The following is a 12,667-nucleotide window of genomic DNA, read 5'->3' as shown; positions in this document are numbered from 1 at the left end:
TGCTCGCGTTGAACATCAAATCAAAACTTGCTACCTACTCTCAAAAATGAAAACCCGCATGCTTTTACACCAAATTCAAAACATGTTATTCCAATTTTGGTGTAAACAGCTAGCAACAAAACAATCGGCGTGCGAGTATCACGCCATACAACCGTTGCGTCCAGCCCAGGGGCGGTTTGCAATTTGCAAAATAACATTAATATATTAATAATATATTAATATACCAATGTGAATTTAATTTACATTTAAATTACGATTTACAACAGTATTTACGATACGTAAGTGAAACGTAAGTAAGCAACAAGTACAACCAAACAACACATCTGGCATCCCTGATAGATATGAAGGGGACGGATAAAAAGACACACAAAAGAAGAGGTAGATAACTGGTGCGCAGTATTAGAGAGATTTTTTAAGTAGAACGTGTAAGCTAAATTTTAAGCAAACAATTTTGTAACCTTATATTGTAAAAATAGCGTAGTAAACATTTTAAGTTAAATTCATTGTATTTTAAATTCTGTTACTTGTGGATTACAAAGTGTTAAGAACACATTTTCAATATTAACGACAATAATATACAAAGTAAAAATAATTGTCAATAGCAACGACAAATTGGTGACCCCGACGTGATTCCGGGAATTAAAACCACATTTGGTGATGCCGGAGTTAAAACAACAATTTGTAAAAAGCTAAGTAGCAGCAACAGAGTCTCGCAACGCAAATTCTTAACAAGCGGAAATATCATGAACGAAGGCGAAGCAGTCAGCGCAACAACCAGCACGACAGTACAGCATGGTACAACACCGGCAGAAATTTGCCGCATAGGTGTCCAGCCGCCGGTATTTTGCAAACGCGACCCCGACTTATACTTCCTGCAGATGGAGGCGCAATTTCGCAACGCACGCATTACACAAGACCAGACGAAATACGACTACGTGATTGGTTCGTTGGACGGGTCTACACTAAGAAAAGTTGCAGATATTGTAAGATCACCTCCATCGCAAAACAAATACGACGCAATAAGGAATCGCCTGATACAAAACTTTGCTGACTCTGAAAACAAAAAGCTACGCAGACTCATACTCGATTGCGAACTTCATGACAACAAGCCATCACAATTACTTCGCACTATGCGCGACCTAGCAGCTGGAGCCATGAATGACGGCGCACTGAAACAATTCTGGCTAGATCGTTTGCCCGTTGCAGTGCGAGCTGTTGTGTCCATCGCTGACGGTGATCTTGACAAATGCGCACTTCAAGCTGATAAAATGATAGAGATGGGGAGTTATGGTTCTGGAGCCACTGTAGATGGTGCAAAAAATTCTCAATCAGCACAGTCATCATCAATTGAAGAAATGCAAACCATAAAAAACGCCGTTTTACAACTGAGCAAAGATGTAGCTGAAATAAAGCAGCGACAATACTCAAATAGAAGACCTCGATTCCGAACTCCAGATCGTGATCCAGTCCAGCACATCCGCACACGTTCTGCAAATCAGGTTAGTAAGCAACCTCTTTGTTTCTACCATTACAGGTTTGGTGCCAATGCAATCAAATGTACCAAGCCTTGCAAATACAAGGCAACGGAAAACTAAAAACAGCTTTGTCAGAGACGGTAGATGAAGCTAGTGGTTATAAGTCAAGCCGTCTGTTTATTGTTGACAAAAAGACTCAACACAAATTTTTGGTGAATACGGGCGCAGATTTCTCGGTTTTCCCGATAACCGCAATCGCTAACCCTAAATCCAAACCCACAACAAGTACACTGTTTGCAGCGAACGGATCACACATTAAAACATATGGTTCCAAACTTCTGACACTCAATCTGGGGCTGAGGAAAAGTTTCGCCTGGTATTTCACCATCGTTGACGTGTCAAAGCCAATACTAGGAGCCGACTTCCTCAAAAACTTCAACTTATTGGTCGACGTCGCTAACAAGCGAATTATCGACAATCAAACGAAGTTGCAGACGTTGTGCATAGCTGAAATTGCAGCCTACTCTCCAGTTTCTTCAGTCAACAGCGACAACAAGTACCAGAAACTCCTGGCCAAATTCAAGGACCTGACTTCACCACTAACATTTAATTCGTTGAACACAACAAAAACAACGGTTCAACATCACATTTACACTAGCGGACGTCCTGTTTTTTCACGCGCTCGGCGGCTGAACCCAAGTATGTTACAGATAGCTCGTCAAGAATTCGAGTACATGTTAAGTCATGGAATTTGCACCCACTCGAAGAGCGATTGGGCTAGCCCGTTGAATATGGTTTCTAAAAAGAACGGCACGTGGCGACCATGTGGGGATTATCGACAACTCAACTCACAAACGTTACCAGACCGATATCCTATCCCACACATCCAAGACTTCGCACAAACATTCAACGGCAAGTCAATCTACACTACGATAGACATCGAAAAAGCGTATTTCAACATACCGATAGCTGCAGAAGACAAAAAAGACAGCGATCATCACGCCATTTGGTCTTTTTGAATTCAACGTGATGACATTTGGATTATGCAATGCCGCGCAGACATTTCAACGCTACATGGACCAAGTTCTTTCAGGTCTAGACTTCGTCGTCTGCTACATTGACGATATTTGTATCGCGTCCAGCAGTGAAGAAGAGCACTACCAACATGTCACAACGGTATTCCAACGCCTCCAGCAGCATGGGTTAAAAATTAATGTAAGTAAATGTGTTTTCGCTAATAACGAAGTGACCTTCCTAGGACATCGCGTAAACAAAGATGGTGTTAGTCCTCCAGTAGAGAAAATCAACCACATTACAAAATTCAAAAAGCCAGTACAAACATACGAACTACGTAGATTCCTGGCCATGCTGAATTTTTATCGACGATTTCTTCCAAACGCAGCGGTGATGCAAGGTCAATTGCAAGCGGTTATCAAAGGCAACAAAAAGAAGGACAAAAGTCTTATTGTCTGGACACAAGAAGCTGAGACTGCATTTGAACAATGTAAGCAAGCAATAGCCGACGCAGTAACCCTGGCACATCCACTACCAGAAGCACATTTAGTTCTAAACGTAGACGCCAGTAACTTCGCCGTTGGTGCAGCAATTCATCACGTTTGCAACGAACAAATGAAACCATTAGGATTCTACTCCAAGCGGATGATAGACGCACAGAAGCGCTATAGTACTTATGATCGTGAACTGCTTGCAATATATCAGTCGGTAAAGCATTTCAAATATATTATAGAAGGAAGACAATGTACTATTTTAACTGATCATAAACCGATCATATTCGCTTTTATGCAAAAACCTGAAAAAGCATCTCCACGTCAACTTCGACACCTCGACTTCATTGGTCAATTCACAACTGACATACGTCACATCTCAGGAAGGGATAACATAGTGGCAGATCTTCTATCTCGTATCGAAGTGATCAGCAAAGACGGAGATATAAATTTTGAATCATTGGCTCAAAGTCAAAAAACAGATAATGAGACCAACGATTTCTTAACCAGCAACAATACCGCGCTCAAACTCAAGCTTATAACTATTCCAGGCGCAACAATATCTATCGCCTGTGACATGTCAACAGTGAATGCACGTCCATTCATTCCTAAACCATTTCGACAACACATTTTCAATGTCGTGCATTGCCTTTCACATCCAGGTAAAAAAGCCACTGTTAAACTCATCAGTAAGCGGTACGTGTGGCCGAATATGAATCAGGATATCACTCGAATGGTACGAACATGCATCCCGTGCTAACGTGCAAAGGTCATTAGGCACAACAAAACAGCAATTGGCAGTTTTACAACGCCAGAACAACGGTTCGCAGCAATACATATCGACCTAATTGGACCACTACCTGCCAAAAATGGATATACATATTGCTTAACCTGTATCGACCGATTTAGTAGATGGCCGGCAGCAATCCCAATTAAAGACATTCATGCTTCAACAGTCGCTACTGCACTAATTAATGGTTGGATAACACATTTCGGAGTACCAACGCAAATCACCACTGACCAAGGTCGTCAGTTTGAATCCCAACTTTTTAACGAGCTGGCACGCACACTAGGCGTAAGACACTTGCGATCAAGTCCTCGCCATCCACAAAGCAATGGCATGATCGAACGCTTCCACCGTACGTTAAAAACAGCCTTAAAGTGTAAAAATGACCAACACTGGACCGAAGTACTTCCACTTGTCATCCTTGCCCTAAGAAATACTCACAATGAAGATCTGGACGCCACACCCGCAGAAATCGTATATGGTAGCGCACTAAAGCTGCCATGTGATATTTTTGAGGAAGTCAAAGACGACCAAGTATGTTCAGAATTCGTGAAACGCTTCAGACAAGCCATGAACAACATTCGCCCTGTCCCAGTATCACAACATTCAAAGGACAAGGTTTTTGTACAACACCAGTTACAAAAATGTACTCACGTTTTCCTGCGTGATGATGCAGTACGACCACCTTTGAAAGCACCATATGAGGGGCCATACAAAGTTGTAAGTCGGTCTGATAAGACATTCGAACTACTGGTAAAAGGAAAACAAGTACGCGTAAGTATCGACCGCCTAAAAGCAGCATTCTTACCAAACAGCGAACTGAAGGCGAATGTAAACGACACACAACTCTCCGATACAAGCACACCAAGTGAAAATACTGGCAAGGCAACACGAAGTGGAAGAACCACACGTCTGCCCCAAAAATACGTTACCTTCAATCTATCGTGATATCGTCCATAACTCAATCACTGGCAGGGGAGTAATGTGGTGTCTACCCAAACGTATTTACGATACGTAAGTGAAACGTAAGTAAGCAACAAGTACAACCAAACAACACATCTGGCATCCCTGAGAGATATGAAGGGGACGGATAAAAAGACACACAAAAGAGAGGTAGATAACTGGTGCGCAGTAGTAGAGAGATTTTTTAGTAGAACCTGTAAGCATAAATTTTAAGCAAACAATTTTGTAACTTTATATTGTAAAAATAGCGTAGTAAAAATTTTAAGTTAAATTCATTGTATTTTAAATTCTGTTACTTGTGGATTACAAAGTGTTAAGAACACATTTTCAATATTAACGACAATAATATACAAAGTAAAAATAAGTGTCAATAGCAACGACATATCTTTAAAAATGAATATTGTCACTGCGTAATTACGAATGAAATTTTTATATCGTAATTTAATTAAAATGAAAATAAAATATCAATAATGCATTCTCATTGACCCTGTATGCAGCCAACTGGTACATTTGAATTTCTGTGTGAGATCTGTGAGATCGATTTTTAATAAACTTAAAACATATTGCATTGAACTAATATTAATTTTTTTTTTTGGGTTTTTATACACACAAAACATATATTTTGTGTATATATATAAATATATTCTTGTGTATTTGTATATTTTGACGTTACTTCAAAACTGTTACAAAAACTTAAAAACAAATTTAAATAGATATTTTTTATTTGGACAGTAAACAAATTTGACATTATAATTTAAAAATGCCTTTTACTAGTGCAAACTTTAAATAAAAATACTTAAAATAAATGTTCTTCTTGCAATTAAAAATTATATATAAAATTCTATATTATGTGCACATTGGCTCATAAGTAAAAACAAAAAAAAATAATAATAAATAGTGCTCATAATAAGGAAGTCATTTAAGATAGACTAAAACATTAGGTAAAGTAAACGGTTTTAAATATTGCCAAAATATAACAAGAAAAACAAAATATAAAAGAAAAAATACTATTATTTATAATGGAGCATAATATTTGTATTTAATTATTTTTTTTTATGGTTTCTGATCTACCTTGTTTTTCTTTTTGTTTCATCGTTTTTTTTTTTCAGTTTAATTTTAATACGTTTATTTGTTATATTTTTTTTTTCTCGTTTATTATAATATGTGTATAATCATCATAAATTCTCCCATCATACTTTCTTTATCATTTAAGTCTGGATTCTGGCATAACGTAAATAAAAATCTTCGTTGCATGCGCACATTTTCGCATTTTATAATAAAATTTGTTTTTTAAACTTTTATTTATTTAGATTTCATATTGTTTTCAAACTATTCGTATTTTTATTTGCTTCAAATTGTATGTCGGTTGGCATGCGCTGAAGTGCATTTGTCAAATCTTTTTATTCACTGTGAAGTCGTTCTTTTTATCTCATTTATCGACTAGAAGTCATGAATAATGATGTTGTTTTTAATTTCTAATTAAATAATTATAGCTGTTTTTACTGGAATCAAGTTTCATAAAAATAGCTCTTGTCATCACATTATCTGATTTTAACCCAAATATAACATTGTTTGGAGGTAAAGTTTTATATTTGATTATATTTCCGCGTTGGCAAGTTGTTCTGAAAGTAGTATATCGGTTGTACCAAGAACAATATTATAAGAATTTAAATCTTCCAGTTTCTCAATAGGTGTAAGATAATCAGATATTATTGAACCTTCCATATACATTTTTTTTGTTTTTGTACACATAAGTTAGCGCTGCTACCTACCTAACAATTACATTGTTGGTATTGTTATCAATAGTTTCTGTCTCAATAACAATTGTTTTAACCGTTTCACGGTTATAACGCAACTGTTGTTAGTTCAGAAATAACCACAGCCTTTCCACGACATTCGCGTCTCTTTTGTAATAATATTGTATATATTCACGAATCTCCGTTAATTTTAATTAACATTGGATTTTCTTAAACCATTCATTATTTCAGTGATAGTCGTGAAACATTTGTTGGAAAGGGTTTTATTGATTTTTTATTAAAATTGCAAAATTTTTCCGTAAGTACTTAGAAATACGCAATTTTTGTAATGCTTATTGCTAAATGTTTTAAAATAGGTGGGAAGAAAAATATTGAGTTACCATTTTTAGTGATATCAGGGCCCTGTTGCACCAACACTTTTCACTTTTCACTTCGCAAAATTTATGAGTGACTTTTTTTTGCAAAGTAAAAGTGAAAAGCGTTGCACCAAAGACTTAACATAATTTACTTTGCACTTTGCAAATAAAAATTTCACTGCAAAGTCTTTGCATAAAATGCAAAGCAAAGCGTTGCACCAAAAAATTAGATCACTTTCATTTTGTATTGGTTATTGAAAGCATTTCGTTTCTGTATGTATACTTGTTTTTTAAAGTGCAGAGCACCAAAACCCAAAAACACCAAAAAAATGTATGCATACCAAGCTGAAAAAAAGCAACAAATTTCGTTACTTAGAATTCATGACTCTCTTTTCGCTCTCTCTCGTTTTCAAGTTAATATTCATGTTACGCTCATAATATTGTAAATTTGGCCAAAGAAATATTTAGTGAATGTTTTATATTGTTGAGTGCAAGTAATTCGGTGGTAATTTATAATATAATAATGAGTAAGCAATTGAAATTAAATAAAAAACTTGCGGTGTTAGAGTTAATAAAGGAGAAGAAGGTAAGGACAAACTTATTTACTTGTGCATAATTCATTGCAATAATATAAATTTAAATATTTTGTACCGGTTTTATTTGACTTTGTTTTGGTTGTTGCGTCTAAAATATTTGTATAGTTGTGTATAAATTTAAAAAACAAAAAGTCAAGTCAAGTGTTATACATACTTGCATTATTACAAAATATTTCAATTTAAAAAAATAAATTTAGTTTCGTTTTTTATTATAAATGATATTAATTTTTGCTTATTTCTTTTAAAAGGCTTTATTATTTGCTTCGTTTAAAGGCAACAAGTGCTCTCGGCAAGAGAAAATTGATGCTTGGACGGAAGTGTTGCGTAAAGCACAATCCCTCGGGTTAGCTGGAACTAACCGCAAGTGGAGTTATGCCCGCGATTCGTTGTTTGGGATGTGGAAGTCTCGCACATTGGTAAATGATTAATTTTTTATGTTTTCAAATAAATATTTTAATAGTTAATTCTTAGACTAAACGCGATAATATGAAAAAAACTGGTGCTGCTGGAGGTCGAGAAATGCTACTTGACTCTTCCGACTACTACATCCTTGATATTATTGGCGAAGATAATCCGTCAATAGTCGGAATAGCAGCAGCAGAAAGTGGTGGTGTGGACGAAGAATTGTCGGTGTCGGAGCAGCAACAACCTCCTAAGCAAAACACTTTAAAAAAACGCAAGCGAACGTCGTCGGAGCTTTACGAGGAAGTAAAGGAAGGATATTTAAAATTAGAAATGAAATATAAAAAAGCAAAATTTAAAAAAAACAATTTTATTCAATAAAAGTCAATATTTAAGAAATTTATGGAATTAATTTTTATATTTTAACTTAATATTATTTTTTCAAAATTTTTTAAATTTTAGTAGTAGTATATATATGTATATAATGTATAAATATAAATATTACTGTAAATATAAGTACAAAGCGTAAAAAGTATAAAATCTAACTTATTTTTATTTTAAGTTTATTAATAGTTTATAGTTTAATAACTTATATTTAATTAAATCGTATGTTTAATTTAAAATATCGTTTTTAAATAAGATAAATAAATATTTAATTAATGTATATAAATTAATAAAATAAAATTTTAAACTTATAAAAATTCATGGATCTTATTATGGAAATTTATGCTAGTCAAATAAAGCTAATAATGATTGAAGTCTATTAGCCGCTCCCGATGTAACTTCAAAGACCTCCTCCACGTGTTCATTTTCAGCTTCCTCTGCATCCTCTGCATTTATTGAAACAATGTCACTGAAGTCAGCCATAGTTGTGCTGCTTATTGCCTTTATGGCCACATTGTGTAGTATGCAGCAAGTTAAAATAACTTTTGCAGCAATTTCAGGTTGTAGGCGTAAGTGATTGAGGCAAGGAAATTTCTCTTTAAGTATTCCTGCATAAAAAACTTGTTACTTTTTATTTCTATTGTTTATAAATTAATATTTACCAAAGCTGTTTTCAACAATTCTTCTTGTAGTTTTATGTGATCTGTTAAATCTCTGCTCTCGTGGAATAGTTGGATTATTTCGCAAAGGAGGAATTAGCCAATCCTTCAATGGGTAAGCACTATCACCAAGTAGTACTGCGCCAGGAAATGGACGAAAACCAGACTCGAAATTATTAAACAGCTGTGAATTTCTCAACACTCTGGAGTCATGCACACTTCCAGGCCAAGAACAATTTATGGCGTAATAGCTACGGTCAGGACCACACACCATCATTGCATTTAGGGCATGTTTTCCATGTCTATTTACAAACTGCGCCTCATTTTCCATTGGGGCATCAATGTTTATCATTGTACCATCAATACAACCCGCAACCTGAGGAAAACCACCAATTTCAAAGAAATGCTGCGCAATTTCATAAGTATTAGGCGGCCAGCATATAGTTGCATTAAGCATTTTGTTGATAACAGCGTCTAATACTCTGTGAATTGTGCGGCATACAATTGACTTATGGATTCCATGCATAACTGCAATTCCATGGTATTGACAGCCGTTACCCAGCCAATGTAAAGTTGTTAATAGCTGTTAATCCGGACTTAAACAATGATTTCTTTCACTATTGTATTGTAACTCATTTCCAATTTTAATTAAAATAAATTCAATTTGATGGTTTTTCAATCTGAAATGTTCCATGCTGTGCAAGAACAAATTGTAATTAGTTCTTGGATTTACTACTCGATTTACTACTGTTTGACTATCATCTTCTCCAAACAAAATTTCATGCCGAATCATTTTAACTAAGAAAGAAACCACATGAAATATTTATATTTAAATATAATATAAACTTTATTTACCTTTATTTAATTCAAAAATAACTTTAAATAACTTAAGCGCCTTTTTTCACAATAATTTTTAGTAACTAAAGTGTCTTTTTTCACAATAATTATACCATTAACAATCAAGTACACGGTTTCAATAATTTGAAATTACTAATTTTATTTAGAAAATTTCTCTCAATTTATACAAAATTACCTAACTAATTTTACTATCAACGTTAAAATAATATGTTGTCTGTTATCACTAATTTTAGTGGACTGTATTGTTATTAATTGCATTTCAAAAAAGGTTCAAAGAACGACGGAAGTACGGGTACTTGTGATTTTTTCTTCTATTGTCTCTAGAAATATATTTTTAGTATCATAATTAGATACGGATAATTAGATATTTAAAAATATTACAATGTTAGCTATTATAGGATATTTTTTACCTATGTTTTTTCTTAGTTCATAATTCGGAGAATTTGAACGATAACAGACTTATAATAATAATAAACTGTTCATTATAATAAATAAGTGTTCATGCTTGAACAATAATTCACATAAAATATTTATATTACATGTATTATAAAGTTTTTTTAGAAACTGAACTCTTATATTCACAATTTAAAAGTATTGTCCGGTAATATATCCCTTTAATTATTGCAACTAAATTTATTTCAAAAACAGCAATAATATTTGCTTAAACTAATTTTCTATTTTTTTAAAACTATTTTTATTTATTTATTAATGATTTCTTTCATTTTACGCATTGAAAGAAATCACTTTGCAAAATTTGCAAAGTGAATTAATCATTTGCAGTTTTTTTGAAAAGTTTTGCAGTTTACTTTTGCAAAGCGCAAAGTAAAAAGTGTTGGTGCAACAGAAACTGCAAAGAAAGCAGTTTTTTGTCAAATATTTCACTTTTCTTTTCATACTTTGCTTTTCATTGAAAAGTACTTTGGTGCAACGCTTTGCATTTTTTGAGTGTTTTCAAAACTTTGCATAACTCAATTCTCAAATTAATGCTTTATGTTCTCAATGAGAGAAAAATGCTCGTGGGGAATACGAGTACCATTCGGTAATTACCGAGTAAGCAAGCAGCGGAATCACTGCTGCTGTATTTTTGCTTTATTTTTTGTTCCTTTTCTCTATTGAATTTTATTATCCTTGAGAAGTCGTTTTTTTTTATCCTTGGGAAGGCGTTTTATTGGGTATTTTGTTCTATTGTTTTTTCTCTCTACTCTGAATCTTTTAAGCCCTGGGAAGTCGTTTTACTATCGTGTTTATTAACTTGGGATCAAGAATGTGAATTGGTCTTAAAGGTATAATAAACATATATGGTATATCTATTTAAATCATATAAATAATAATTCAATATTTAATGGTAAATTTTTCGAATTATACGGTTTATACGGTTTTTTCGAATGATGTAAAAGAATTATATATTTATTTAAAATATACGAAATTAATTCAGTATAGTATTTTTTTTTCTCCTACTCCCTTTTTGATTATTGAATCAGTGGAATGGTTTTGTAGTTTTGAGCCAATCACTAGATTTACATCATAATAATATCTAATTACTGGTTTCAAGTAATCAGTTGATAACAAGATTCGAATATTCAGTTGGAGGATATTCGAATATTAAGCTTTATTATTATTTTGGAATATTCAGGTTTCCATTTACACAAATTTTGTTTTTCTCAAATCTGGTCTTCAGTGGTATTAAGCGTTGAAGATTTTGAATTATTCGAATTCGGATCGCTATTACTAGTATATAGTAATACGGATAGATGGATGACGCTCAACAAGAGCGGAGGAGTTAGCGCAAGAGGTCCATGAGTTTCGTACATTCATCGTCTCCATCCAGGTACATGCTTGGCAGAAATTAGGTTCTTTACAACAGAACAAGGAATTTATTCAAATACATAAGGACACCATAAAATCGAGACGTTTGTCACAACTAGCGGAGAAAACGTATCTATTGGATTTAATCGAGGAAGTGGAGGATATTGAATCGGACGAACAACGAAAAGAGCATATACAGCTGCAGGAGGCTAAGATCGGATTAGAAGTACAGTGTACAAGGTTTAGGAAAAGACAAGAGGAGTTGACCGAACTTTTAGGAACAGCGGAAGAGGAGAACGAAAGCCTTATTCAGAGTCTTAGAAATCTAGGCAAGTCGGAGGAGGAAATTTCGGAGCAGTTAACGGAGAGCGGGAAATTAGTGGAACAGGATCACGTTATTGAAACATTGAAGGTGCAATTGGAAAACACAAGGAGAGAGCTGGACACATTTAATAGACCTGCAACTCCGAGCGTGGATACATTACAGCTGCCAGTAACGCAAACTGAAGTGATCCAAGAATTAACAAGAACAAATCAAACGAGCTCCAATATGTCAAAAGTAACGGCGATAATGAACTCAGTGAATAACATCTGTCCGATATTCACAGGAGGAGAAGGACCGGAGCTAATGGCAAAGGTAGAAAGATTTGTGAAAGAATGCAAACTAGTGGAGCAAGAGTGGGGAACTGAAGTGAATTCAGATAATACTCTCAACATTATTCGCTGTTTGAAGCAGCATCTCCGTGGGCCAGCGTATTCCAAGATAGGGAGACGAGACTTTGCCACAATCACCAAGTTTTGTGAATATATCCAGCGGAGCTTTTATAAGAGAAACACTCTGAAACAAGTTCGCACGAAGATGGCCAATATAAACCAAGGAATTGCGGAATCGGCCAGTAATTATGGCAGCAGATTGAAAGGTTTGTTATCGGATGGTTTGGAGATAATACACACCAGCTGGGGAGAGTCGGATAGGAAGGATCTGTCAACAGATTTGAGAATTCTAGCTTCCAAAAGCTCTATTAAGGGCTTAAGAAATGACGCAACTAGGGAATCGTTAATCGATTATGATAATCTTGAGTTGGATGGTTTAATTAAGATGGCGGGGAAGAGACAGGA

At 34.6% G+C, this 12,667-nt stretch overlaps 2 protein-coding genes across 2 annotated transcripts; one reads left to right on the top strand and one right to left on the bottom strand.

The window, feature by feature from the left end:
- Nucleotides 1-743: 743 nt before the first annotated feature.
- Nucleotides 744-2,494, top strand: LOC119663722. Its single transcript, XM_038073327.1, has 2 exons — nt 744-1,499; nt 1,535-2,494. The coding sequence occupies exons 1-2, from the start codon at nt 744-746 to the stop codon at nt 2,492-2,494; spliced, it is 1,716 nt and encodes a 571-aa protein (XP_037929255.1).
- A 6,076-nt stretch (nt 2,495-8,570) lies between these two features.
- LOC119663706 (putative nuclease HARBI1) lies at nt 8,571-9,377 on the bottom strand. The gene is made up of 2 exons (XM_038073316.1): nt 8,888-9,377; nt 8,571-8,833 (listed from the first exon to the last, which is right to left on the bottom strand). Exons 1-2 carry the CDS (start codon nt 9,339-9,341, stop codon nt 8,571-8,573), a joined length of 717 nt encoding a protein of 238 aa, XP_037929244.1. The 5' UTR covers nt 9,342-9,377.
- Between the last annotated feature and the right edge of the window lie 3,290 nt (nt 9,378-12,667).

The sequence above is a fragment of the Teleopsis dalmanni genome, chromosome 1 (assembly GCF_002237135.1).
Source record: "Teleopsis dalmanni isolate 2A chromosome 1, ASM223713v2, whole genome shotgun sequence".
Classification (NCBI taxonomy): Eukaryota; Metazoa; Arthropoda; class Insecta; order Diptera; family Diopsidae; genus Teleopsis; species Teleopsis dalmanni.
This window is presented reverse-complemented; position numbering and strand designations above follow the sequence as displayed.

Coding starts and splice junctions, on each gene's coding strand:
- LOC119663722 (XM_038073327.1), top strand. CDS start 744: ATGAACGAAGGCGAAGCAGTCAGCGCAACAACCAGCACGACAGTACAG. Junction 1,500..1,534: donor GCACACGTTCTGCAAATCAG/GTTAGTAAGCAA, acceptor CTACCATTACAG/GTTTGGTGCCAATGCAATCA.
- LOC119663706 (XM_038073316.1), bottom strand. CDS start 9,341: ATGCTTAATGCAACTATATGCTGGCCGCCTAATACTTATGAAATTGCG. Junction 8,834..8,887: donor AATTGTTGAAAACAGCTTTG/GTAAATATTAAT, acceptor TTTTTTATGCAG/GAATACTTAAAGAGAAATTT.